Below are 26,572 nucleotides of genomic sequence, written 5' to 3'. Positions count from 1 at the left end.
CTTTGCTGGAAAAGTTCGGGTTTGAGTTCGGTGTTCGGGCATTTAATAAAGCTTTTGGAAGGCTGCAGGGCTTTTAAGCTGTGTGCCCTTAGAAGCCATCACAGCCATGCCTACTAATGGCATGGCTGTGATTGGCCGGTGCATCATGTGACCCAGCCTCTATACAAGCTGGATCACGTGTAGCACGTCCCGTCTTAGTAGTGACTTTGCTCCTGATGAAGGGGGTATAGAGACCCCTGAAACGCGTTGAGCCGCATATTTTAACATTAAAGGGATCGATTACGAAATTCTGGATCCGTGTGCTGATTTACATCTGGGCTGCACATCCAGCGCACTGATATCGACCTCTACCATTCTAAACGCGATCCCGGCCGGGAAGGGGGTCACTTGCCCCAGGTGTCTTGAGTTTATCCTGGTGGCGACCCCCCAGGGAAGTGAGTGGATTATTATTCATTTTATTGTTTTATTATATTTCAATTTATCTCATTTTATATATAATATATTGTTTGACTCCACACGCGACTCACGCATGATTGTGGGGGGTGCAACTCATAGCATTCTGACTTAACCTGCTATTCTATCTGACACCTTTGAGATTGGCGCTCATTTCCTCACATTATCATTGACAACGGTGTTTTACCCGGGGTGGGTCACTTCCCCTTTCTTTTCTACCTTGTCACTGCTATATGCTGATTCTTTGTCTTATTCCTAAGGCCCCTTTCACACGGGCGAGTTTTCCCGCGCGGGTGCGATGCGTGAGTTGAACGCATTGCACCCGCACTGAATACCGACCCATTCATTTCTATGGGGCTGTTCACATGAGCGGCGATTTTCACGCATCACTTGTGCGTTGCGCGAAAATCGCAGCATGCTCTATATTCTGCGTTTTTCACGCAACGCAGGCCCCATAGAAGTGAATGGGGCTGCGTGAAAATCGCAAGCATCCGCAAGCAAGTGCGGATGCGGTGCGATTTTCACGCACGGTTGCTAGGAGACGATCGGGATGGAGACCCGATCATTATTATTTTCCCTTATAACATGGTTATAAGGGAAAATAATAGCATTCTGAATACAGAATGCATAGTAAAACAGTGCTGGAGGGGTTAAAAAAATATAAAAAATAATTTAACTCACCTTAGTTCACTTGATCGCGCAGCCGGCATCTCCTTCTGTCTCCTTTGCTGAACAGGACCTGTGGTGAGCATTAATTACAGGTAAAGGACCTTTGGTGACATCACTCCGGTCATCACATGATCTTTTACCATGGTGATGACTGGAGTGACGTCACCAAAGGTCCTTTACCTGTAATTAATGCTCACCACAGGTCCTGTTCAGCAAAGGAGACAAAAGGAGATGCCGGGCCGCGAGCAAGTGGACTAAGGTGAGTTAAATTATTTTTTATTTATTTTTAACCCCTCCAGCGCTAGTTTACTATGCATTCTGTATTCATAATGCTATTATTTTCCCTTATAACTATGTTATAAGGGTAAATAATACAATCTACAGAACACCGATCCCAAGCCCGAACTTCTGTGAAGAAGTTCGGGTTTGGGTACCAAACATGCGCGATTTTTCTCACGCGAGTGCAAAACGCATTACAATGTTTTGCACTCGTGCGGAAAAATCGTGGGTGTTCCTGCAACGCACCCGCACATTTTCCCGCAACGCCCGTGTGAACCCAGCCTAAGTGTTGAGCCTTGCTAACACTAGAGCAGCCTTCTCCACTACATCACCTCTTCAAACCTTGGTTACATCCACTTCATGGTCCTGTAGGCGCCTCTTGTTTATCTTTCCCCTTCAAGGACATACCCTGGTCCTGTGACGCATTCGGATAACCTCCCTGTTTTTTCTTTTGTTTTCACGTGACTACTTAGTAGCGCAGGGACACTGAAGCGAGGGAGAGTGTTAGGAATCCGGCTATTTGTTTTGTGGGTGACCTATAATGATTTTTTGTGGATCCAATACACCAGCTTTGCACCCCTGACACAGAAATATAATAGTTAATCCGTCTGTTAGTTCGGTGGGTGACATATACCCATTTTTGGTGTGAGGTACACCTGCACTTTATACGTGACAGGGAAATGAATATAGTTAATCCGTCTGTTAGTTCTGTGGGTGACCTCAAAGAATGAGGAGAGCATCAAATAAGGGACGTGGTGTTGCTGGAGCTCCTGTTGCAGGGAGAGGACGTGGTCGATCTGTGCCAGCTACGCGCCCAAATGAAACACCTTCGTCAGGTGCACGTAGGCGACAGGACGTTCAGCGTCATTTTGTAGGCCCGAAATCTGGTGTACGAATGGTGAGGCCAGAACAAGTACAGGCGGTAGTAGATTGGGTGGCTGACATTGTCTCCCACCCGGGCCCCTGCTGAAAGCGCAGAGTTGGCACCTGCAGCCTATGGGCATCTGTCTTTCACCTCACCCAATATAGTAGGGATATATCAGGATACAATTAAGGCGCAAAATACACCGGCCAGGGCACTCGCATGAAAAGTAAGAATCTTCTTCTTCTTTATTGAGTTTTTTTCTTTTTGTGTTAATAAAATAACAAAACAACGTGTTTCGGGGGGTACTAAAGACCCCTTCATCAGGTTAAAAAGACTCAATGCTATTTTTCAGTACTAATACAATTGTTATAAAAATATATATAAAAATAGTTAGATATTAAGATTAGGGGTGCACCGAAATGAAAATTCTGGTCTGAAACCGAAACCGAAAATTCAGGATGCCCTTGACCGAAAACCGAAACTGCCTTTTTGCCCAAATACTTTTAAAATACTTTTTTTTTAATGATTTTATTAATAATTCTTTTTCATGAATGAAATTCATCTGTGGGTGGCGCTGTTATGGAGAGGGGGATCTGTGGGTGGCGCTGTTATGGAGAGGGGGATCTGTGGGTGGCGCTGTTATGGAGAGGGGGATCTGTGGGTGGCGCTGTTATGGAGAGGGGGATCTGTGGGTGGCGCTGTTATGGAGAGGGGGATCTGTGGGTGGCGCTGTTATGGAGAGGGGGATCTGTGGGTGGCGCTGTTATGGAGAGGGGGATCTGTGGGTGGCGCTGTTATGGGGAGGTGGATCTGTGGGTGGCGCTGTTATGGGGAGGGGGATCTGTGGGTGGCGCTGTTATGGAGAGGTGGATCTGTGGGTGGCGCTGTTATGGGGAGGGGGATCTGTGGGTGGCGCTGTTATGGAGAGGGGGATCTGTGGGTGGCGCTGTTATGGAGAGGGGGATCTGTGGGTGGCGCTGTTATGGAGAGGGGGATCTGTGGGTGGCGCTGTTATGGAAAGGGGATATGTGCACTGTTATGGGGAAGGGGATATGAGCACTGTTATGGGGAAGGGGATATGAGCACTGTTATGGGGAAGGGGATATGTGCACTGTTATGGAAAGGGGATATGTGCACTGTTATGGGCATAACAGTGCACAGATCCCTTTCCCCATAACAGTGCACAGATCCCTTTCCCCATAACAGTGCACAGATCCCCCCTCCCATAGCAGTGCCATAGACCGATCCCCCTACCCATAACAGCCCCGGCCCTGCTGCTCACAGCATCACTCACTGCATCTTTATTTTACCTTACAATCGTGACGCTCCAGTAACAACTCTGCAGGCAGAGCGGAGGGCGGCGTAACGTCACTTACTCACGTGACGCACCTGCTCCGCCCACTTTATGAATGAAGGAGGCGGAGCAGGCGCGTCACGTGAGTAAGTGACGTTACGCCGCCCTCCACTCTGCCTGCAGAGTTGTTACTGGAGCGTCACGATTGTAAGGTAAAATAAAGATGCAGTGACTTAAAGTAAACCGCCCGCCCGGCGCGGGTGACAAATGCCACAAATCCCAAACCCCATATTTTCTGCCGATATGTACCAATATCGGCCGAAATGGATTAGGCCCATTTTCGGCCGCCGTAATTTCGGTGCACCCCTAATTAAGATGGGACATTTACCGGTATATATAAATATATGTATGTATAAAAATAAAGATAAAAATCAAAACAATAAGCATATAGGGGTGTTATTTTTATACATACATATATTTATATATAAATGTCCCATCTTAATATATACCCCTATTTTTATAACAATTGTTGTAGATATTATATATCCTTGATTTGTTATTTCCTATCCCTAAGTAACCCATACTAATGCCCCACGTGACCCCTCTGTGACCCTATGAGGAGCAACAAGTCAGCCGAGGTCCGCCACGGATGGATCGCTGATCGGCGCTTCCAACCCCGGGGATGCGCACCACGTGACCTCTGTGTATGCGATCACATGGGACGCATCCAGACACGAGCTGGATCGCAACCTACCAGCAGCGTGTCTGGTCGCTATGGCGATGGACCATGTGACCGCAGCCCAGCGGTCACATGATCCGCTCTGTGTGTTTTCACCTACATAGAGGGTGAAAGCTGCATTAGATTGGGGACAACAGAGATGCTCGTTTTCAACTATAATATACAAAGGAAGTGTCTCTACAGGGGTCCAGACTATGGACTCTGGTCCGATCACTATTTTTTATTAAAATGAGGTTTGTGCAAAGTTGGGAGCACAGGTGGAAACGCTCCCCCCGGGCAGCCCCCATGATGCTCAATTGTGTTTGACTATAAATATGTGCAATGAGTGCAACAGAAAGCATTGAGTCTTTTTAACCTGATAAGGGGGCTTTAGTACCCCCCGAAACGCGTTGTTTTGTTATTTTATTGACACAAAAAGAAAAAAACTCAATAAAGAAGAAGATTCTTACTTTTCATGCGAGTGTCCCAGCCGGTGTATTTTGCTCCTTAATTGTATCCTGATATATCCCTGCACAACCAAGTGGCGGACCACCGATACGTGGACCAGTAAGCACGGTCAGGGACGTTATATCTCCCTAACTGCACACTGGGTAAATGCAGTGGCCGCTGGGCCTGAGGCGCATAGCAGTTTGGCGCATGTCCTACCACCACCGAGGATTGCAGGACATTTCTCGTTGCCTCCTCATCCGGTCAGCGTAACACCTTCACCACCAACTTCAGCACAGCCCGGGGTAAACGACAGCAGGCAGTTTTGAAACTCATCTGTTTGGGGGAAAAACCCCACACCGGGCAGGAGCTGTGGACGGGCATAGAAGAACAGACCGATGAGTGGTTGGGGCCGCTGAGCCTCAAGCCCGGCCTGGTGGTGTGCGATAATGGGCGAAATCTCGTAGCAGCTCTGGGACTAGCCGGTTTGACGCACATCCCTTGCCTGGTGCATGTGCTGAATTTGGTGCAGAGGTTCCTAAAAATTATCCCGATGTCAGAGCTGCTGCAGAAAGTGCGGGCCGTCTGTGCGCGCTTTCGGTGTTCTCACCCTGCTGCTGCTCGCCTGTCTGCGCTGCAGCGTAACTTCGGCCTTCCCGCTCACCGCCTCATATGCGACGTGCCCACAAGATGGAACTCCACATTGCACATGCTGGAGAGACTGTGCGAGCAGCAGCAGGCCATAGTGGAGTTTCAGCTGCAGCACGCACGGGTCAGTCACTCTGTGGAACAGCACCACTTCACCACCAATGACTGGGCCTCCATGCGGGACGTGTGTGCTGTGTTGCGCTGTTTCGAGTACTCCACCAACATGGCCAGTGCCGATGACGCCGTTCTCAGCGTTACTATCCCACTTCTATGTCTTCTTGAAAGAACACTTTGGGCGATGATGGAAGAGGAGGTGGCACAGGAGGAGGAGGAGGAAGACGGGTCATTTCCATGGTTATCAGGCCAGTCATTCCCAAGTGGCTCCGAGGGTGGGTTCCTGCACCAACAGAGGCCAGGTACACAGTTCTGTATGATGAGGAGGAGGAACCATGTTCACAGCAGCGTGGCACCCAAAGCAGCTCATGGCCGTCACTGGTGCGTGGCTGGGGGGATACAGAGGACACAGACGATACGCCTCCCACAGAGGACAGCTTTTCGTTGCCTCTGGGCAGCCTGGCACACATGAGCGATTACATGCTGCAGTGTCTCCGCAACGACCGCCGTGTTGCCCACATTCTAACTTGTGCTGATTACAGGGTGGCCACGCTGCTGGATCCCCATTACAAGGACAACGTACCGTCTTTAATTCCGTCACTGGAGCGTGATCGTAAGATGCGCGAGTACAAGAGAACGCTGGTAGACGCGCTGCTGGTGGCATTCCCACCTGACAGCGGGGGCACAGTGGAAGCACAAGGCGAAGGCAGAGGAGGAGAAGGAAGAAGTCGCCAACGCAGCTGGGGCACCGCCAGCACCTTAGAAGGCAGGGTTAGCATGGTCGAAATGTGGAAAAGCTTTGTCAGCACGCCACAACAACCAGCACCACCAGCTGATATGGAACGTCTTAGGGCTCTTTCACACCTGCGTTCTTGTCTTCCGGCATAGAGTTCCGTCGTCGGGGCTCTATGCCGGAAGAATCCTGATCAGGATTATCCCCATGCATTCTGAATGGAGAGAAATCCGTTCAGGATGCATCAGGATGTCTTCAGTTCCGGAACTGAACGTTTTTTGGCCGGAGAAAATACCGCAGCATGCTGCGCTTTTTGCTTCGGCCAAAAATCCGGAACACTTGCCGCAAGGCCGGATCCGGAATTGATGCCCATTGGAAGGCATTGATCCGGATCCAGCCTTAAGCTAAACGTCGTTTCGGCGCATTGCCGGAGCCGACATTTAGCTTTTTCTGAATGGTTACCATGGCTGCAAGGACGCTAAAGTCCTGGCAGCTATGGTAAAGTGTAGTGGGGAGCGGGGGAGCAGTGTACTTACCGTCCGTGCGGCTCCCCGGGCGCTCCAGAGTGACGTCAGGGCGCCCCAAGCGCATGGATCACGTCATCCATGCGCTTGGGGCGCTCTGACGTCATTCTGGAGCGCCCCGGGAGCCGCACGGACGGTAAGTATACTGCTCCCCCGCTCCTACTATGGCAACCAGGACTTTAATAGCGTCCTGGGTGCCATAGTAACACTGAAAGCATTTGGAAGACGGCTCCGTCTTCAAATGCTTTCAGTACACTTGCGTTTTTCCGGATCCGGCGGGCACCTCCGGCAACGGAAGTGCATGCCGGATCCCAACAACACAAGTGTGAAAGAGGCCTTAGCAGGAGGCAGCATTTCACCAACATGGTGGAGCAGTATGTGTGCACACGACTACACGTACTGAATGACGGGTCTGCCCCCTTCAACTTCTGGGTCTCCAAATTGTCCACGTGGCCTGAGCTTTCCCTTTACGCCTTGGAGGTGCTGGCCTGCCCTGCAGCCAGTGTATTATCTGAACGTGTGTTTAGCACGGCAGGGGGCGTCATCACAGACAGATGCAGCCGCCTGTCCACAGCCAACGTGGACAAGCTCACGTTCATTAAAATGAACCAGACATGGATCCCTCAGGACTTGTCCGTACCTTGTGCAGAATAGACAAGTATACCGGCCTTAACCAGCCATTGTTATACTGCAGTGCACTTTCTCTTTGCTTTCTCTTTTCTATTTCCCAATATTTTGGGGTCTTCCCAAATTTATAAATAAATAAAGGGGAAAAAAAACTGTGTTGGCTACCTCCTCCACATCCTCCTCCTCCACATCCTCCTCCTCCACTTTGACCTCCACCTCCTAGTTCAAGATTATTACAGTATTTCTTTCTATTGTTTGTTATTTTAAGTCATTTCCCTATCCACATTTGTTTGCAGAGCCCTTGCCATGCTCTTACCCCCATTTTGCTTCCTTTAGCAGCCCTCTAGCCCTTACTACGACTATTTTACAGCCATTTTAGTGCACCAAAGTTCAGGTCCTCATTGACTTCAATGGGGTTCGGGTCCCGAACCTGAACATCCACGGGTCCGCTCATCCCTAACCAACAGCAGACAGCAGAATTGTGAATGCAGTTCTGAAGTATCATACTATAACTCAGAAGAACTGTGAATGTGGCTCTGAAGTATCATACTATAACTCAGAAGAACTGTGAATGTGGCTCTGAAGTATCATACTATAACTCAGCAGAATTATGAATGTAGCTCTGGAGTATCATAATTTAGCAGAATTTGGAATGCAGCTTTAGAGTATCATAATATAACTGAGCAGAATTGTGAATGCAGCTCTGGAATATCATAATATAACTGAGCAGAATTGTGAATGTAGCTCTGGAATATCATAAATCAGCAGAATTTGGAATGCAGCTCTAGAGTATCATAATATAACTAAGCAGAATTGATTTGATCAACCGCATGTCCAGTAATCCATGCAATGAGCCTGGATCAGTATGAGCGCCGGTGAACCGCATTCTGATGACGTTGATGGCCAGAGTCGGTCTTTTTTCCCCCAGATATCCGTCCGATATATTTTATCCGATTATTGTCACATCCCATCACCTACGTCTGATGCAAAACTCCCTTTTGAGGTCGCAACTTGCATTCGGCAAGGCTTTGTAAGAGCACTTCTGTTCAAGCGCATGAGTCAGCCCCATTCTCTATATTATCAGCTTTGAAGTGTAATAAGTATTCCTGGTAATGGACAGGAAGGCTGCCTGACTAAGAGGAGGATGGCGCTGATATTGCATCAGCTGTAATAACCAGGCTTCACCACCAGAGGTCGCTTGACTAGCCAAGATAGCGGGCTGCCCCACATATTGCCTGTAGGCAATGATCGTTGTCACTATCTGGTGTCTCGGTGTAGAAAATCCCAGTGTATGTACTTCAGAGACAACATGGCAGTGGTTAGTGTTAGTGTATTCAAAGATATAGGGAAAGAGAAATAAAGAAATATATTTAGAAGGCGACATTGGATACAGGCGAGAGCTGCAGACAGCTCACTAAGGGCAAGTCGGGGTCCATTGACGCTTGCCGGTAAGGGCAGAAGTAGGAAGTGGAAAAGAAAGAAAATACACGTGGGGGGAATGTGCGTGACGTCACTGACGAGGAGCTGAGGAGAAGTGAGTGTGAAAGTGAGGGTTCCGGGGTATTGGGGGTATTGGGGGAATGTGGGGGAGGGGTAACAGTGCGGCAGGTCAGAGACAGAAATCACGTGTACTCCAAATACAGGGGGACTACAAGTCTCAGAAGGACATCTCCTTGTCACCTGTCATATGACCTGTGTGTGGCATCGTCATTGATCGGATCAGTGCAGGTAAAATGCATCAGTCTGAACCCACAGAGCTTCATTCAGACAGGATGCAACTGTAACAGATCCCCAGCTGTCAGAGAAGCTTTACATAATGTAAACAAGATCGAGTCAGATCACTGACAGCAAGCAGAGAGAATGAAAATAGTGAGGAATTGAAACACAGTGGAGGGAACAGGTCCAGAGAATTTAAAGGGGATGTCCACCTTTTAGATATTGATGGTCTGTCAGGATAGGTGATCAGTGGGGGTCCGCCAGGGGTGGCCGATGGGATTACGTTTGTATACATATAAAATCTGACCCCGGGTCCCCACTGCTTTCTTTTTTATTAGACTAGCAAAATAATATTTATTTTTTTATGCGACACACGGCTTATTTTTATTATGTTTTTTAGTCATATCTCTTCACATTGTGTTTGGGGAAAACAGGAAAAAAATAAAAACACAACAACAACAACACTAAAAAGTTATAGCTCCTTATTCTTTAAAGGGTTTCTCCAGGGTTTTGATATATCAGATCAGCGGCGGGGGGAAGGGGTGTCTGACACCGGGCACCCCCCACCGATCAGCTATATGAAGAGCAGGCGCCCCCAGTCTCTCTTTCTGCTCGCCATAGACATAGCAGCGGCGAGCAGGAGACGGCACTGTGCGCCTTCTTTTTCCACCTATAAACTGTACAACTCAATTGAAAAACAAACTGAAATCTTTTAGGTGGAGGAAAGAAAAAATATAAAAATAAAATAATATGGTTGCATAAGTGTGCACACCCTTAAACTAATACTTTGTTGAAGCACCTTTTGATTTTATTACAGCACTCAGTCTTTGTGGGTATGAGTCTATCAGCATGGCACATTTTGACTTGGCAAGATTTGCCCACTCTTCTTTGTAAAAACACTCCAAATCTGTCAGATTGCGAGGGCATCTCCTGTGCACGGCCCTCTTCAGATCACCCCACAGATTGTCAATCGGTGAAGCCATTCCTTTGTTGATTTGGATGTATGCTTTGGGTCGTTGTCATGCTGAAAGATGAAGTTTCTCTTCATGTTCAGCTTTCTAGCAGAAGCCTGAAGGTTTTGTGCCAATATTGACTGGTATTTGGAACTGTTCATAATTCCCTCTAGCTTAACTAAGGCCCCAGTTCCAGCTGAAGAAAACCAGCCCCTTGGCATGATGCTGCCACCGCCATGCTTCACTGTGGGGATGGTGTTCTTTTGGTGATGTAAAGTGTTGTTTTTGCGTCAAACATATCTTTTGGAATTATGGCCAAAAAAGTTCAACCTTGGTTTCATCAGACCATAACACCTTTTCCCACATGCTTTTGGGAGACTTCAGATGTGTTTTTGCAAAATGTAGCCTGGCTTGGATGTTTTTCTTGCCACTCTACCCCATAGCCCAGATATATAAAGAATACGGGAGATTGTTGTCACATGTACCACACAGCCAGTACTTGCCAGATATTCCTGCAGCTCCTTTAATGTTGCTGTAGGCCTCTTGGTTGCCTCCCAGACCAGTTTTCTTCTCATCTTTTCATAAATTTTGGAGGGACGTCCAGTTCTTGGTAATGTCACTGTTGTGCCGTATTTTCTCCACTTGATGATGACTGTCTTCACTGTGTTCCATGGTAGATCTAATGCCTTGGAGATTCTTTTGTACCCTTCTCCTGACTGATACCTTTTAACAATGAGATTCCTCTGATGCTTTGGAAGCTCTCTGTGGACCATGGCTTTTGCTGTGGGATGCGACTAAGAAAATTTCAGGAAAGACCAACTAGAGCAGCTGAACTTTATTTGGGGTTAATCAGAGGCACTTTACATGATGGCCGGTGTATGCTGACTCCTATTTAACATGATTGTGAATGTGATTGCTTCATTCTGAACACAGCTACATCCCCAGTTATAAGAGGGTGAGCACACTTATGCAACCACATTATTTTTGTTTTTTTAGTTTTCTTCCCTCCAACTAAAAGATTTCAGTTTGTTTTTCACTTGAGTTCAGTACAGTTTATAGGTCACATTAAAGGTGGAAAAAGTTCTGAATTGATTTATCTTTGTCTCATTATTTTACATCCCAGAAACCGGACATTATAACAGGGGTGTGTAGACTTTTTATATCCACTGTATACATGTGTAGTTTCATGTAATGGCGACGGTTTTTGATGGTGTAGGCATTTTTATTAGTTTATTTTGTTATATTTGTATTTTATGATTAATATCTTTTAATATAATCCCCCAGGAAGTCCTTAAAAAACCTGGGGGACATTTACAATTCAGATTTTTTATTTTTTCCCCCTTTAGTTTGCACTTTTCCACTGTCACTTGGGGCACCGCTCACAGGCAGGAGCTGATCGGGGGTCTCCTAAAGCCTGTATTAGGCTAGGGCTACACGGTGACATATGTCGCGCGACACATAGGGCACAACTACACTGCAAAATGTGTCGACATTGATGTCGCACCAGTGTCGTGCGACTATTTTTATAATGATAGTCCATGGTTTTGCACTGTGACATGATGTGACACAACAGTCGCAGAATAATCCATCTTGGATGGATTTTTTGCGACTTTCGTGTCGCAGTCGCAGCATGTCACATGTCGCAGTGCGACACCATAGACTGTCATTATAAAAATTGTTGCGCGACTTTTGTGTCACGCAACAACTGTCGCCGTGTAGCCCTAGCCTTAGACAGTCCAATTGTCGGACAGTTCATTCTGGGTTCCTGTCCAGCAGGACTGGCGCCACCAACCTTGGCTGTGCTGATCAGCCAGATTCTTGTAAACCTCCCCCATAGAGCAGGATACGCCGATCTGCCTCTGGTACCCGTTGTTGGGGAGACAATAGATCCGTTCCAGTAGTAATGTCTCCTGACTGCCGCTGTAGTAGTGTTACTCAGTGTCCCCTTTCTCCGCAGGTATTGGCTTCCCCCTTCCACCATGTCAACGCTCTACCTTCCCCTGTCTTCTACCTCAGACCCACGATGCATCTGGGTGCGCATCTCCGGACAGTACTCCCCCCACCCTCGGCCGGCCGTGCAGGAGGTTGAGACTGGGCCTCGCGGTCTACCCCTGCCATGCCTGCTGTCTCCTTCCACCGGCTCAGTATGGGGCACCTGGGCCGTGTCGTACATGCTGGCTCCTGAGAGTCTCTCGGGGCGAGGGGATCCCCGAGCGTTCTCCCTCATTAAGCAATGGGTGAACTACGCAGAATCTGACTTGTTGCCGGCTGCCTACGGCGTGGACCATAAGCAGGTGAGACTCGGTGGGGGCTTTACAATGGACATTCTTGGATTTTTGACGTCCTCCTGTTTTCTTATTCTACTTTTGATTTTGTCACAGACAAAAGAGCGCTCTCGCCTGGAGCTTCAGAAGATACTGGAAGTCCTAGAAGGCCACCTCAAAGTGCGAACGTACTTAGTAGGCGAGCGCCTGAGCCTCGCGGACATCGCGGTGTCCTGTTGTCTCATCCAGCCATTCGACAACGTGAGATTTTTAAGTCCATTTTGCAGGAGTCTGCATTGTAATTTGCACCATATGATGTTGGATAAATGAGGTGGTTCATCTGCAGGGGTCCCTCGGTCAGACCCTCCTATGTGGTCAGACCTGCAGAGGGAAGCATACTTACCTGCTACCTGCCACAGGGTTCAGTTCCAGTTATCTTAGGCCTCATGCACACGACCATATTTTGTATCCGTGTCCGATCCGCATTTTATTTTGAAGATTTGCCAAAAACCCAACTATCCTTGCACAACCCCTCTAATGGAGTATGACCGCAACTTTTTAAAAAGTCACCGTTGATAAATCCTGTGTAAATCAGTGGAGAGGCTATCCACAGCCCCTGTGCCTCCCACTTTATAAAGATGGAGAGGAGTGATAATGCCAAATGTTGGAAACGTTTTGAGCAAATAAGACCCAAAAGCCCTATTTTGTGACCTTTTGAAGGCACAATGCAGGAGCGCAGAGCTTGATAAAGTCCCCCCATGTTTTTGTGCTGGCCTCCTCTATCGTGGGGCATGGGCACATCCATGTAAAGGTGCCCTAATAACAACGGCTTTGTAATGACTGGTGCCCTTTAAATTCCACTCCCTTCATGGTCTATAAGCACAGCTGTGTTACGTACATGTCCGTCTAGGGTGTAGTATATGGATGGAAGTGTACGCACAGGCCTGGACCAGACATCATCTTTAGTCACATAACTGTAGTTCACCAGGTACATAAGAGTCATGGACAGATCTGGAATTTTCTTCCAACCTTGGCGCAACTAACAACCGTAGAGGGCCAGTGGCACTGCAGGGAGTGGGGTGGTCTACAGAGGTGTCAGGTCTGAGGTCACCATGGACTATAAACCCTTTCTCGCTGCTCCTTCCAGGTCATCTCTCCTTCCCTCAGACAGTCTATTCCTAATGTCACCCGCTGGTTCCTGACCTGTGTAAACCAGCCGCAATTCAAGGAGATTTTGGGACAAGCGACACCACCGAGTGAAGGTAATGACCTCTGTGCGACTCTGCACTGGTTTGCGGTTTTTATATGTTTTTATCGCTTGCTATGTGATTATCTGATCCTCCCACCCATCTGGTTAGGCGGCCTCCACACCCAGGTGGAGAATGAATGAGGAGGTGGCCAGGCCATTATCTTCTGTTGGAGTTGAAGGGATTGTCCAGCATTCTTCTAAACACAGCGTCACACCTGTCCACGGGTTGTTTGTGGTATCACAGCTCAGATCCATTCAGTATCCTGGTTCAGAGCTAGAAAACCAAACAACCCATGGACGGGTAAGAAAATTTTGCATCTCCCTCAGCCGTATATAACCTACATCTTGTCTTTCATCCCAGAACCCAAGAGTGACCGTAACTCTCCGGCGGTCACCGCAAACACTCCTGCCGTTAACGGCCCTCCCAAGACTGCTGCCCAGCTGAAGAAGGAGTCCAAGAAGAAAGAGAAGCTGGACCGGTTCCAGCAGAAGCAGGAGAAGATGAAGGAGCAGCAGACAGAGGTACAGAGGTCACACTTGTGACCATGAGTTTTTTTATTCTGTTCTTTCTTTTTAACGTTTGTCTTTTCTTATGCTGCTCAATCACAGAAGAAACCAAAAGTCGAGAAGAAAGACAAGAAGGAGCTCGGTGTGATCGCCTATGATATTCCAACCCCTCTAGGGGAGAAGAAGGACATCTCGGGTCCTATGCCGGAATCGTATAGTCCTCAGTATGTGGAGGCTGCTTGGTATGCGTGGTGGGAGAAGGAAGGATTTTTCAAACCAGAGTATGGGGTGAGTGTCATGTTTTCCTTGTTTTATCAGATATGTGCTTAAAGGGGCTGTCCAGGATTTTAATATCGAAGGCTATCTTCAGGGTAGGCCATCCATATCAGATTGGCGGTTGTCTGACACCCCACACCACCACTGAGTTCTGCCACTGGAAGTTGGTGCCAGAACTACACAGCTCCATTCATTGTACAGCGCCGCTCCCGTTCACTTTAGTGGTAACGGTGCTGAGGTAACCAGCTCCCTCCACCACACAATGGACGGAGCTCTGTAGTTCCAGCATCTGAGCTTTTGTGATACAGCTTCTTGGCAGGGCCCCCTCACCGATCTGATATTGATGGCCTATCTTGAGGATACACCATCAATATTAAAATCCTGGAATACCCCATTTAAAGCACATATTAGCTTTGGGTAACCCCTTTTTGGTGGAAGGTTCCCCATGTGATCAGCGGATCAGTAGTTATCTGCAACTGGCATTCTCAGTGCTCAGTTTCCCTGCAGTGCCTCCACAGGGGAAATGAAGCATTACACGGCTCTCATTGATATCAGCTGGTTTTCATGTAATGCATGGACACACCAGGTCCTCCAACCCTGGTTTTGTTCACATATGTTCCATCCACTGATGGGTTGGACACATGTAGGAACCTAGTGAAAGATCTGCATGTGCGATCTTTGATCAGTCCAGTGTCTCCTCGATCAATATAGCTCCCTGGACCTCATATAGCCTCTTCATGTCGGATCAGCTTCAGCTCCTTTATCCTTGTCTTACAGAGAAAAAGTATCTCAGAACCCAACCCAAAGGGCATGTTTATGATGTGTATCCCTCCCCCAAATGTGACGGGCTCCCTGCATCTTGGCCATGCCCTCACCAATGCCATCCAGGACAGTCTGACCCGCTGGTGAGTACCCATCAAGAACTTAGGTGATGCGAATCAAGCATTAGAGGCAGGAGGTTTCCCTACACAGTCTGACGTTTACCCATTCAGTGCTGCCAGTCTTAGACTGTGCAGGGACCCCCCTCCTGCTAACACCCATCTGGACCTTTAATGCAAACTGCTGGCAACGCAATCATAAACATCTATTAGGGGTAATAGAGGAACAGCACATCATAGTCATAAGACTAGATGCTCCAGAATTATTACATGAGGAATGCAAGTAGTTACTAAAACAGACATGTCAGGAGAGAGGACAGCTCCGCTTTAAAAGTTTGCAACAGGGTGCAGACAAGCCAGAGTGTTACATGAATGAGGTCGCGCCTTGTGTTCATCCACTCACCAACCTATCCTCCATGAGGGGGTGACTGCTTAGAATAATACTTGCACATAAATAAGGCTTCTATAAGGTGCACGGATATGAGTAGTGCACTGTGTGGGCTACCAGCCTATTGGTCACATCTCACCCAGCACAGCCCACAAAGTACTGATACCCCATTGGGCTGTATTAGAGAGATTAGATATTATTTGATATTTTGGATGCAATCCGAGTGGAGGGTCCTCATCGTCTCGCCAGCCTGACACTGAGGTCCATACTTACTGATACAAGGGCATCCCAGCAGGATGCAGCGAGGCCCAATAAATATGAGGTGTATAGCATGTATCTGTGACGCTGAAGGTAGCTGTTCTCCTCCGATAGCTATCCTTTGCAAACCACATGCATCCTGGGCTTGGCCCAAGTGTGCATGTGTTTCTCAGTAGAGACAGGTATAAGCCGCTGCCTGACGCCTCTAGTAGCAACTTTTATGCACTTGAGAACATATGGATGGTGCCTGTCGGAATTCAGCTGCCTACCCATCATCTTCCTCAACTTCTTCCGTTGAGGAAACCCCGAAACTGGTGGGTTCTTCTGACCTTTTATCTAATGTCTACGGCCAACTTAACCCCCATTACTTTCCCTTAAGGCATCGCATGCAAGGTGAGCTGACCTTGTGGAACCCTGGATGTGACCACGCAGGGATTGCTACTCAGGTCGTGGTGGAGAAGAAGCTCTGGAGAGAACAGAAGAAGACCCGCCATGACCTGGGCAGACAAAAGTTCATAGAGGAGGTCTGGAAATGGAAGGGAGAGTGAGTCATGGCCTGCTTACCCATCATTGCTCCCATTAGCTATATATTATGGCCCTCACACCATCTTCCTTCTCTTCTTACCAGAAAAGGTGACCGGATCTATCACCAGCTGAGGATTCTTGGTAGTTCATTGGACTGGGATCGAGCTTGTTTCACGATGGAGCCAGTAAGAAGCCACCATGTTCCTCCAGTTCTTTCCATTTGAGAATATTCCCCCAATTAATAATGTTCTCGTTTCCTTATCTCAGAAACTATCACAAGCCGTCCAGGAAGCTTTCATTCGTCTGCATGAAACCGGTATTATCTATCGCAGCAAGCGACTGGTCAACTGGTCGTGCACCCTCAACTCTGCCATATCGGACATAGAGGTGAGGAGTGGCTGGAGGAGCAGATATTTGGGACACTCATAAGTTTAGGGTTGTTGAAGACTTTCAAGTGTTTTTAATTGCCTTGATTTAATCTGCTGGATTGGTGAAGTGTAGGTTGCTTCCTTGGCATTTAAGATCTCCTCTTGGTGTCGGGGAATAGAAAGATTCTTGTTGACCTTCAAAGGCTGAAGACTTGCATACTCCGGTCATAGAGCAATGCCTACGACAGTCGGCTCATCGTCAGGACAGGTTTTCAGCCTTTAGTTGAGAACCAAATGGTTGCAATTCAATGACAGAAAGTAGAGATCTTGAAACTGAAGGAAATAAACAAGTATATTAGAAGTTATGTATTGAAGATTAAAGCTTTATTCCCATCTGAGACAACAGGGGCATATCGCCAGGATATGTCTCCACTGTCTGATAGGTGTGGGTGTCTTCTCTGGGACCCGAGAATGTAGCGGGGAAGGTGGTGAGCGGAAGACCCTGGGGAAGGGGGGGACACCCCGCTCCTATTCATTTCTATGGAGCCGACGGAAATAGTCGAGCCAGCACTCAGCTATTTTCGGCGGCCCCATAGAAATGAATGGAGGACAGCTGCACATGCGCAGTGCGCCCTCCACAACTTTCGGGGCTCCATTCTTGACATAGGTGTCCCCCCCAGAGGTGTGGGATCTGCACCTATCAGACCAATGGGGGCATATCCTAGCGATATATCACCAATGTATAAGATGGGAAAACCCCTTTAACCCTTTCAAGACCAAGCCATTTTTCACCTTCGTGACCAGGCTTGATTTTGCAAATCTGACGTGTCACTATGTGTTGATAACTTTGGAATTCTTTTATTTATCCAAGCCATTCTGAGATTGATTTCTCGTGACATCTCGTATGTTAGGGGTAAATTTGGGTTCATAACTTTTACCTTTATATTATAAAAAAATCCCAAATTTACAGAAAATGTGGGGAAAAAAAAAATTTTCTAAATTTTAATTTCTATGCATTAAAGGCAGATAATGATACCTCATTAGATAGTTTTTACTCAAGATTCCCTATATGTCTAGTTTATGTTGGCATCATTTAAAAAATAAAATTTTATTTTTTTAGGACGTTGGAAGGCTTAGACATTTAAGAAGCAATTTTTCAAATTTTATATAAAATTTTCAAAACCGAATTTTTCAAGGACCAGTTCAGTTCTGAAGTCACTTTGAGGTCCTTACATTATAGAAACCACCCATAAATGACCCCATTTTAGAAAGTACGCCCCTCAAATTGCTAAAAACTGTTTTTGCAAACTATGTTAGCCCTTTAGGTGTTCCACAAGAATTAAAGGAAAATGGAGGTGAAATTTTAAATTTTCAGTTTGTACGCAGATTTTTTATTTTAATCCAATTTTTCCTATAACATAGCAAGGGTTAGCAGCAAAATGAACCTTACTATTTATTACCCTGATTCTGCAGTTTACAGAAACACCCCATATGTGGTCGTAACCTGCTGTATGGGCACACGACAGGGTTCAGAAGGAAAGGAGCGCCATATGATTTTTGGAGAGCAGATTTTGCTGGAATGGCTTTTGGGTATCGTGTCATATTTGAAGGCACACTACAGTACAGTTTTTGAGCACTTTTTATTCCATTGTTTAGGAGGTGAAGCAGGCAAAAATTGCATTTCTGTCAATGTTTTTTATTTTTATGGGGTTCTCCATGTAGTATATCTGATATGATTTTATTCTGTGGGTTGATACGGTTATGGCCACACCAAATTTGTATTGTGTTCTACCACTTTTTTATTAGATTTTTTATTTTATTTTTTTGAGGTGAGGCAAAAAAACAGCAATTCCGCCAAAGTTTTTTATTTTTATTTTTACAGCGTTTACCATGCAGGATTAGTACCATAATCGTTTTATAGATCAGGTCATTACGGATGCAGCAATAGCAATTATGTGTAGTTTATTTTATTTTTTTAATCTCTTATAAATGAGCGGATATGTGAAAAGGCTGTTGTTTATATATATATTTTTTTTTTAACTTTTTTTTTTATTTTAACTTTTTTTTTATTTTTTAAATTCCCTCTTGGATCTTGAAGATGCAGTGGGGCTGATGGCTGTATTATACTTTGCAATGCTCTCGTATTGCAAAGTATAGTACTATCAGGTTTTCTGATGGCAACACTGGACGCATTTGCAAAGCGTACGGTTGCCATGGCAACCATCAGGCTGTTGCCATCACATGGTTGAGAGAGGGAGCCCCCCGCGGCATCTAAGGGGTTATAGCAGTGTCGGCATACAGCTGACACTCGCTGCTGATGGCGGCGGCTCAGGAACTGAGCCGCCGCCATCACATTCAAGAGGACTGCAACAGGGGGCACAGATGAGGGCAGGGGGCTGATATGGGGGCAGGGGACACAGGCATGCACAGTGGGAGCCACAGGCTGGCACGTGCAGAGCACGGCCGCCAAATTTAAAGCCACTGCGAACAGATTGCGCGGAGAGGGAGACAGTAGCTATTTGGGGGCACAGATTGGGACAGGGGACACAGATGAGGGACACATATTGGGGGCACAGATCAGCTAATGCCTGATTTCAGGCTCTGATCTGCAGATCAAAGCCTGAAACCGGCACTTTTACACTGCCGCGATCCTATTGGTTAGTCTGATAGACTAACCAATTGGAGCAATCGCCGACAAGGGACCACTCTGATTGGTCCCTTGTCGGCATTACTGAACTGAAGTTGGGAAGGGGTTAATGTTTGTTCAAGTAAAGCTGGAAAAACTTCTTTGCATCTATAATGAAAAAATATATATTTTTGTAACCATCTTCATGAAAAATTTCGTACCGTTTTGTATCTACAGATCCTGTGCATCTTGTGTTTCCATGGTTACAGACTACAAACATACTTTATGTAGTCACTTCCCAGAGCCATGTTTGCTTCTCTCTGTCCTTTACTTCTTGCTGACATTCGTTGTATAGGTTAGTAAGAATTTGGCTGCTGAGCCAAATTACACAGGGTTTGTTTGTAGTCTGTTACCATGGAGACACATGTCCGCCCGAGGACATAGCCTCTAAGTGTGGCCTAGGGGTCTGGTTTATCAGGTCACAGTTTAGTATAGTGAATGGACGGCCAGCCTTGAATTTGGTCATCCCTTTTACTCACTGTTGGAAGGTTGGTCGATGGTTTTAACGTCAATGACATTGGTATTGTAGGTAGACAAGAAGGAACTGACGGGTCGCACAGTGCTGCCGGTGCCTGGATACAAGGAGGGCGTGGAATTTGGGGTGTTGGTGTCCTTTGCTTATAAAATACAAGATACAGGTGAGATCCTACGACCTTTCTTGTTCCCTCTGTGTCTGTTGTTGATCCCCACCCCATTTACTTTCTGATATGGATGTCCTTCTAGATGAGGAGGTTGTAGTGGCCACCACTCGTGTTGAGACCATGCTGGGGGACACGGCCGTGGCTGTCCATCCTCAGGACGAGCGCTACAAGGTAAGCGAGCAGTTCTTCTTTAGGTGACGCGTTTTGGTTCGTACCTCAGAAGATATTTACTCCTCTCCTTCATGATTCCAGCACTTGAGGGGAAAGTCTGTGGTCCACCCATTCTCATCGCGACTCCTTCCCATTGTCTTTGATGAGTTTGTGGATATGAGTTTTGGGACCGGTAAGTGTGAGCATGACTAGTCTTTGCCGTATGGAAGCCGCTCTCGTCTCCTCCTCATCTTCTCCATCTCTCCCCCCACCATTTCAGGGGCGGTGAAGATCACCCCGGCTCACGACCAGACCGATTACGAGGTTGGGATGAGACACTCGCTCGAGTTTGTGAACATCATGGATGACAACGGACTCCTGATTAATGTCCCACAACCATTCTTGGTGAGGAGAAGCCGAGCAGTGATATTTTATCGTTTTGTGAAGGCCTCATCGTGGTTTTTTTTTTTTTTTTTTCGTCCTCCAACACTTTGAATTTTCTTTCCTGTTTTAGGGAATGAAGCGTTTTGAGGCCCGGAAAGCCGTCTTGCAAGCTTTGAAAGATAAGGGATTATTCAAGGAAATAAAGGACAATCCCATGGTGGTCCCAGTCTGCAGGTAATGACCTCATGAAGTCATTGCTCGCTTTTTGCAATATTAGAAGCATTCTATTAACATGGATCGCATGGTGCTCGGAGGTGGGACATGTAATTTGGGTTAGATTCCATCTGCAGTGTGTGGGCACAAGAGGTTTCAGGAAACTTCGCCATTCTTGTCCATAGGCTGTGTGTGGTATAGCAGTTCAGCTACAGTACCAGTTCGTAGGCAATAGTGGTGCTTTGTTTAGTTTTTTTGAGGGGGTTGAAAATTTAAAAAAGATTTTCCCAATCTTATACAATCACTTGAAAGTTAAAGTACTGCTCGAGGGTTGCTTGCAGCCTTGTGTAAATCACAGATTGATTTCACGTTGAGTTCCACCAGATAACATACTCCGCTCTGCTACATCTGTGACAAGGCTCTTTCTTTCTCCAGTCGATCTAAGGACATTGTAGAGCCGCTCCTCAAGCCTCAGTGGTACGTGCGCTGCGATGAGATGGGCAAGAAAGCAGCGGACGCCGTCCGTGATGGACACCTGTCCATCAAACCCGAGTTCCACACTAAAACCTGGTTTAATTGGATGGATAATATCAGGTGATTATTGCGCTGCACGGATGTGAGCGCTGCTGTCGGCATTGAGTACTTGCTACTTCTGATGTTGAATTTCGTTTTGCAGGGATTGGTGCATTTCCCGGCAGCTCTGGTGGGGTCACCGTATCCCGGCCTACTTTGTTACTATTAATGACCCGTCTGTGCCACCCGGAGAGGTGAGAGGGTTCGGATGACTGCACTTTAATTTGGGACACCACTTAGACTCTTTGTAGCATGCCAGCTGATACTGCGTCCTAAAGCTAGCCATACACATTATTGCAGTATGTCAGCCGTCTAATGTGTATGGGGCCTCCCAGCACTTTCCCAAGCAGCAGATGTCCAGGGGGATAAGGATCGAGCATGTTTGATTTCAGCTGCCCTATCTGTCTCGTGGAGGTGTCTGGCAGCCTCTTTTTTTACGCATTTACAGAATACGCATGATCAGCTTAGCCAAGTATGCATATGTAGGGGAGGCTAGCTGGCAGCCTAACACTAGAAAGGTATCTTGTGCCTGTGTGACCAGCTTAGAGGGGGTTTTCTGACACTCGAGACCCCCACTGATTAGCTGTTGTTAGAGAAGGTACCAGCGCTCCTGTGAGCGCCGCGGCCTTCTCGCAGCTCGCCAAGCACAGCACCGTACATTGTATAGTGGCCGTGCTTGGTATCGCAGCTCAGCCCCATTCAGTTGAATGGGATTGAGCTGCACCGTGGCCCTGTGACTGATGAATGTGATGCCACTAGCCTAGGGACAGCTGTGAGAAGGCCGCGGTGCTCACAGTAGCATTTCTGCCTTCTCAAACAGCTGGTCGGGGGGGTGGGGTCGAAATAGGTACTGATGACCTATCCAGTTTAAAAGCCTTGGAAAACCCCTTTTAACAAACATTATACAACAATTGACAGTATCGATGCATTTATCATACGTATTGACCATGCAGTTTACTTGTACAGGATACAGACGGCAAATATTGGATCAGCGGGCGATCGGAGGAGGAGGTGAGATCCAAGGCCGCCAAAGCTTTTAACGTTGCCCCTGAAAAGGTGTCGCTGAGGCAGGGTAAGTAGTTTGGTAGTAGGAACAACTAACTTCCAAAGATTAGACTTGTTCCTGACTCACCTTATATTGTGGTTCTTAGTACATCCGTAACATGAACTGTACAGCGTCACTCGCTGTGTTGTCCTCACTTTGAGTTCTACATCTCTGTGTTGTGTTGCAGATGAAGACGTACTTGACACCTGGTTTTCCTCTGGAATTTTCCCATTCTCCATCTTTGGCTGGCCCAATGAGGTTAGGATCCCTAAAGATTGAAGCTTAGTATTTACGGGGGTATTTCCGCCCTAACTTTCTGATTTATACAGTGTGGGTGCGGCCTCTACGACCGTCGCCGGTTCTGAGACTGAGGGAACCAAGGCTGCTTTTCTCCTGCACAATGGACGTCCTGGTCACCTACTGGACAGGGAATTGTGATACAGACTCATTCAAGCCAGTGGGGCCTTGTTGCATGTTCCTGCCCTAGTAGTTGGCCTGGTGGTCGCTGTGCCGGGAAACACATTAGGACTTTGCCCTCCTTTCTCAGAATTGGTGTGGTCCTGGCAGTAGGACCTCCAGCAAATCAGTAACTGATGGCATATCATAGCTGTGGTATAAAGATCCCCTTAAGTTGGATCTTCTAGTGGCCACCAGGTTCCCACCTGTCCAGATGCATGGTGTCCTGTTTCTTGTACTTGTTTCCTCACTATATTGGATAATAAAACGCATTATATTGATTTCCCTTAGTCTGAGGACTTAAAGGTTTTCTACCCCGGCACTCTCCTGGAGACTGGACATGACATCTTGTTCTTCTGGGTGGCCCGAATGGTGATGCTAGGTCTTACGCTGACCGAGAAGCTGCCCTTCAAAGAGGTGAGGTACCACGTGTGCTTATCTCGTAGACTCGTACGTTTATCCACGTAGGAAAACCTCTCAGAATAAAGCCGGACAAACACATGAGATAAGTGTTGGCCAGAACGCTCATGACAACTGTCTCTCCCGTTTCCCCGATACACATGTCTGTCTGGCCAAGTATGCATGTGTTGTCTAAGAACAAAAAGATTGGATATTTTTAAATCCAACATGCGTGACTGTTCTCTTCCCCCAGCATCTTCCATCCGGTGGCGAGTGGTCAGGCCGCCCCTTACGCATTAGATGGTTTGTTACCCTCACAAAATTGGATGACATACATATAATACAGGGGTCAGCACACCAGCTCTTGTGAAACTACTACTCCCAACATGCTCCGCTCACTTCTATGAAAGTTTGAAGAAAAACCAAGCAAATATGCATTCTAGGAATTGTAATTTCACCACAGGTAGAGTAGTGAACGTTGCTGATCCCTGCTCTTATAGAGAAGTTCAGTTTCCCGGCTATCACCTCAGTGTTCCCTACTTATTCGTCTTCTAGTTTAAACTATAAGATCATCGGAAGCAAATGCCTATAGGCATAAGCTTCAGAGAAGGATAGAAAAATGACTGGCACTCACTATGTGGTACACATCAAACGTACTATTTATTATCTGCCCAATCAGCGATGGAGTAGTAGCAGCAACACATACAATTTAAAACAACATTACAATAAAAATATGCACTAAAAAAAAAACCCTAAAAGGAATAAAAATGCTTAAATGCCCTGGTTGTATGGATATGTAAATACAAAAACACATATGTCAAAACATGGGACCTCCTGGGATATATGGATACCAACAATATTGCTTAGCGTTGTGTATCCTGATCAATCCTGTTGAAGATAATGTCTCTTAAGTGGCATAAATCACCAAACCAATTGGTCTCCTATATAATGTCCACAGTCTGTGTATTCAATTGTTCCGGATCCAAACGGACATCCACAAGTTACAATGGCTATGATATTGATACTGCTGGGGGATATCACTCCCCTAAATATAATGCTTACTTCAGCAGTCCTTTGGCCGGTTTGTATTACGGCCTTGACATAGAATCTGTTGGAGGTAAATATCGCTTACCCTTAGACGAGTGTTACAGACAGTCCGGTTTGGCCGCTCGCTGTACCGCTCACTTACAGCGTCCTGGGCGGGTTTACAGCAGTCAGGCCCTGGTCACTCGCTGCACCGCTCACTCTCGGCGTCCTCGCACTCTGGTATTGAACACGTGGTATCTCAGAGGTATCGCGGGACTTGGAAATTCACTTCCGGTATTCCTGTGAGAAGGTGCTTTCGGTAAGATGTAGAGATGGAGCGCTCCACTTATGAAGGATGATTTAAATCTTTATCATCATATCCGGAATATTGCTGTAGACAGGGATATAACGCTAAACGCGTTTCGAGGACTTCCGTCCTCTTCCTCAGTAGCTATATCCCTGTTGAAACGTCATCCCCTTTTATATCGTCACAAGCAATCTACAAAATCTGGGCTGGAATCCTTTATTTGTATGATGCGATTTCTTCATGCGTTTTTGGTGCGATTTAAAAAACGCACATGCGTTTTGTGTTGAATTTGAACTGCAACTTCTTAATAGGTCCATATGACCCAAAACACAAAAATAATACGATGTAAAATGTGAAAATAATAAACAAAATCTAAAAACAGGTTAAAATGTAATATATATAAATATAGGAAGTACATATTCATTAGTCAACAAATGGAAACGAGATGACAGTTCATAAAAAAACTCTAGTATATAAAAGGACATCATCCTATATATCTTATATTCTGATATAGTATACTCTTGATAGATGTTATGGAAAATGGTGCAAGGGGAGGTGGGCCCATCAACAAGAGGGGATCACACTGCCGATAAACGGCCAAAATGTGATCCCCAATTGAGTGAGGGGCACACCACCCATTCTATAGGAAACCGAAAATTTCCAATTCCGCATTTAGCCCGGCTGGCATCAGGCTTCCGAAATTCTAAATTTGTTTGGATTCTGCCCTGGACATCCGTTCAATGTGATTTCCGCCCCTCCAATGTTTGTCTATTTTTTCTAAAGCCACAAACGACAAGCCTGAAGGGTCTTGTCCATGGGCTTCTTTGAAGTGCCGTGAGAGTGAGTGTTTCTCATATCCTTTCTTAATATTAGAAATGTGTTCGGATATCCTCACTCTCAAGGCTCTCTTAGTCCGTCCAATATACTGTCTCGAACACGGACATTGAGCTAGGTAAATCACACTGACAGAGTTGCACGTGAGAAATTGTTCTATCTCCCACACAAAAGTATTCTGTGTGGAAGATACCCTCTTAGTGTTTCTTGGAATTTTCGTGGTTTTGCAACAGATGCACTGGCCACATTTATAAAAACCCTGCAAGTTAGTTAATCTTCCAGCATTTGATATTTTTAACTTTTTAGTCTTGACCGAGGGAGCTACTTTTATCCCTAGGTTAGCCGCCCTCGTGTATATTATTTGTGGTCTTGAAGGTATTAGCCTACCTATTACTTTATCTTGCAGAAGGTGGTGCCAATGTCGTTTGATGATTTCTTCCACTTTCTTCCTTTGTGTTAAATAGGGAAGAATAATTCTGAATTGGGGGTCTATCTCATTTTGTTCTGCTATTTTTACAGTCAATAGTGAGCTCCTCGGTAGCTTTCTCACCTTTTCCAATGACCCTTCTAGTATGTTACTCGGATATTGTTTGGCCAGGAACTTATCTCTCAGATGTAAGGCTTCCACTTCAAACTGGGCCTCTTCGGTACAGTTCCGTTTCAATCTACGGAACTGTCCGAAGGGTACATTTAATAGCCAGTCTGATTGTTGCAAGACAATGAAAAAGCAACAATCAGATTTTATTTTAGAAGGTATTGAACACATCTTACAACACAACTATTTTTATTTTGAAGGAAGTTTTTATTTACAGATTAGAGGAATGGCCATGGGCACCAGGTTTGCCCCCAGCTATGCAAACCTGTTCCTAGCACAATGGGAGCGGGCAACCATTGATGTGCATAGAGGGGGCGACCTGGTGCTCTGGCAACGTTATATTGACGATGTTCTTTTAATATGGAAGGGAGATCAAGACAGTCTTAAGAAATTTTTAGTAGAATTGAATGTAAATAATCTGAACTTGGTTTTTACCCGTAACACTAATATGATGGAAATTGAATTTTTAGATCTGGCAATTACGAGAGTAGCCAATAAATACATCTGCAA

The 26,572-nt window shown here is 46.3% G+C and overlaps 1 protein-coding gene across 2 annotated transcripts in view; it reads left to right on the top strand.

Annotated features, from left to right (window-relative positions):
• Positions 1–26,572, top strand: part of VARS1 (valyl-tRNA synthetase 1) — a 43,301-nt gene that overhangs the window by 6,130 nt on the left and 10,599 nt on the right. The window contains exons 1-20 of one of the 2 annotated variants that reach the window (XM_040442771.1): positions 8,822–8,905; positions 11,998–12,334; positions 12,422–12,565; positions 13,452–13,566; positions 13,915–14,075; positions 14,163–14,348; positions 15,114–15,241; positions 16,240–16,404; positions 16,489–16,570; positions 16,653–16,772; positions 19,969–20,077; positions 20,163–20,251; positions 20,333–20,423; positions 20,511–20,635; positions 20,745–20,848; positions 21,263–21,421; positions 21,504–21,594; positions 22,367–22,472; positions 22,633–22,703; positions 23,193–23,318. In XM_040442771.1, coding sequence (XP_040298705.1) covers positions 12,020–12,334; positions 12,422–12,565; positions 13,452–13,566; positions 13,915–14,075; positions 14,163–14,348; positions 15,114–15,241; positions 16,240–16,404; positions 16,489–16,570; positions 16,653–16,772; positions 19,969–20,077; positions 20,163–20,251; positions 20,333–20,423; positions 20,511–20,635; positions 20,745–20,848; positions 21,263–21,421; positions 21,504–21,594; positions 22,367–22,472; positions 22,633–22,703; positions 23,193–23,318 — 2,487 coding nt within the window. In that variant the 5' untranslated portion in view covers positions 8,822–8,905; positions 11,998–12,019. Of the gene's footprint in view, positions 1–8,821; positions 8,906–11,997; positions 12,335–12,421; positions 12,566–13,451; positions 13,567–13,914; positions 14,076–14,162; positions 14,349–15,113; positions 15,242–16,239; positions 16,405–16,488; positions 16,571–16,652; positions 16,773–19,968; positions 20,078–20,162; positions 20,252–20,332; positions 20,424–20,510; positions 20,636–20,744; positions 20,849–21,262; positions 21,422–21,503; positions 21,595–22,366; positions 22,473–22,632; positions 22,704–23,192; positions 23,319–26,572 lie in introns of those variants that run through there. The other variant, XM_040442770.1, reaches the window with a different exon arrangement.

The sequence above is a fragment of the Bufo bufo genome, chromosome 8 (genome assembly GCF_905171765.1).
Source record: "Bufo bufo chromosome 8, aBufBuf1.1, whole genome shotgun sequence".
Classification (NCBI taxonomy): Eukaryota; Metazoa; Chordata; class Amphibia; order Anura; family Bufonidae; genus Bufo; species Bufo bufo.
The sequence above is the reverse complement of the archived record's forward strand: the minus strand, read 5'-3'. Positions and strand labels throughout refer to the sequence as shown.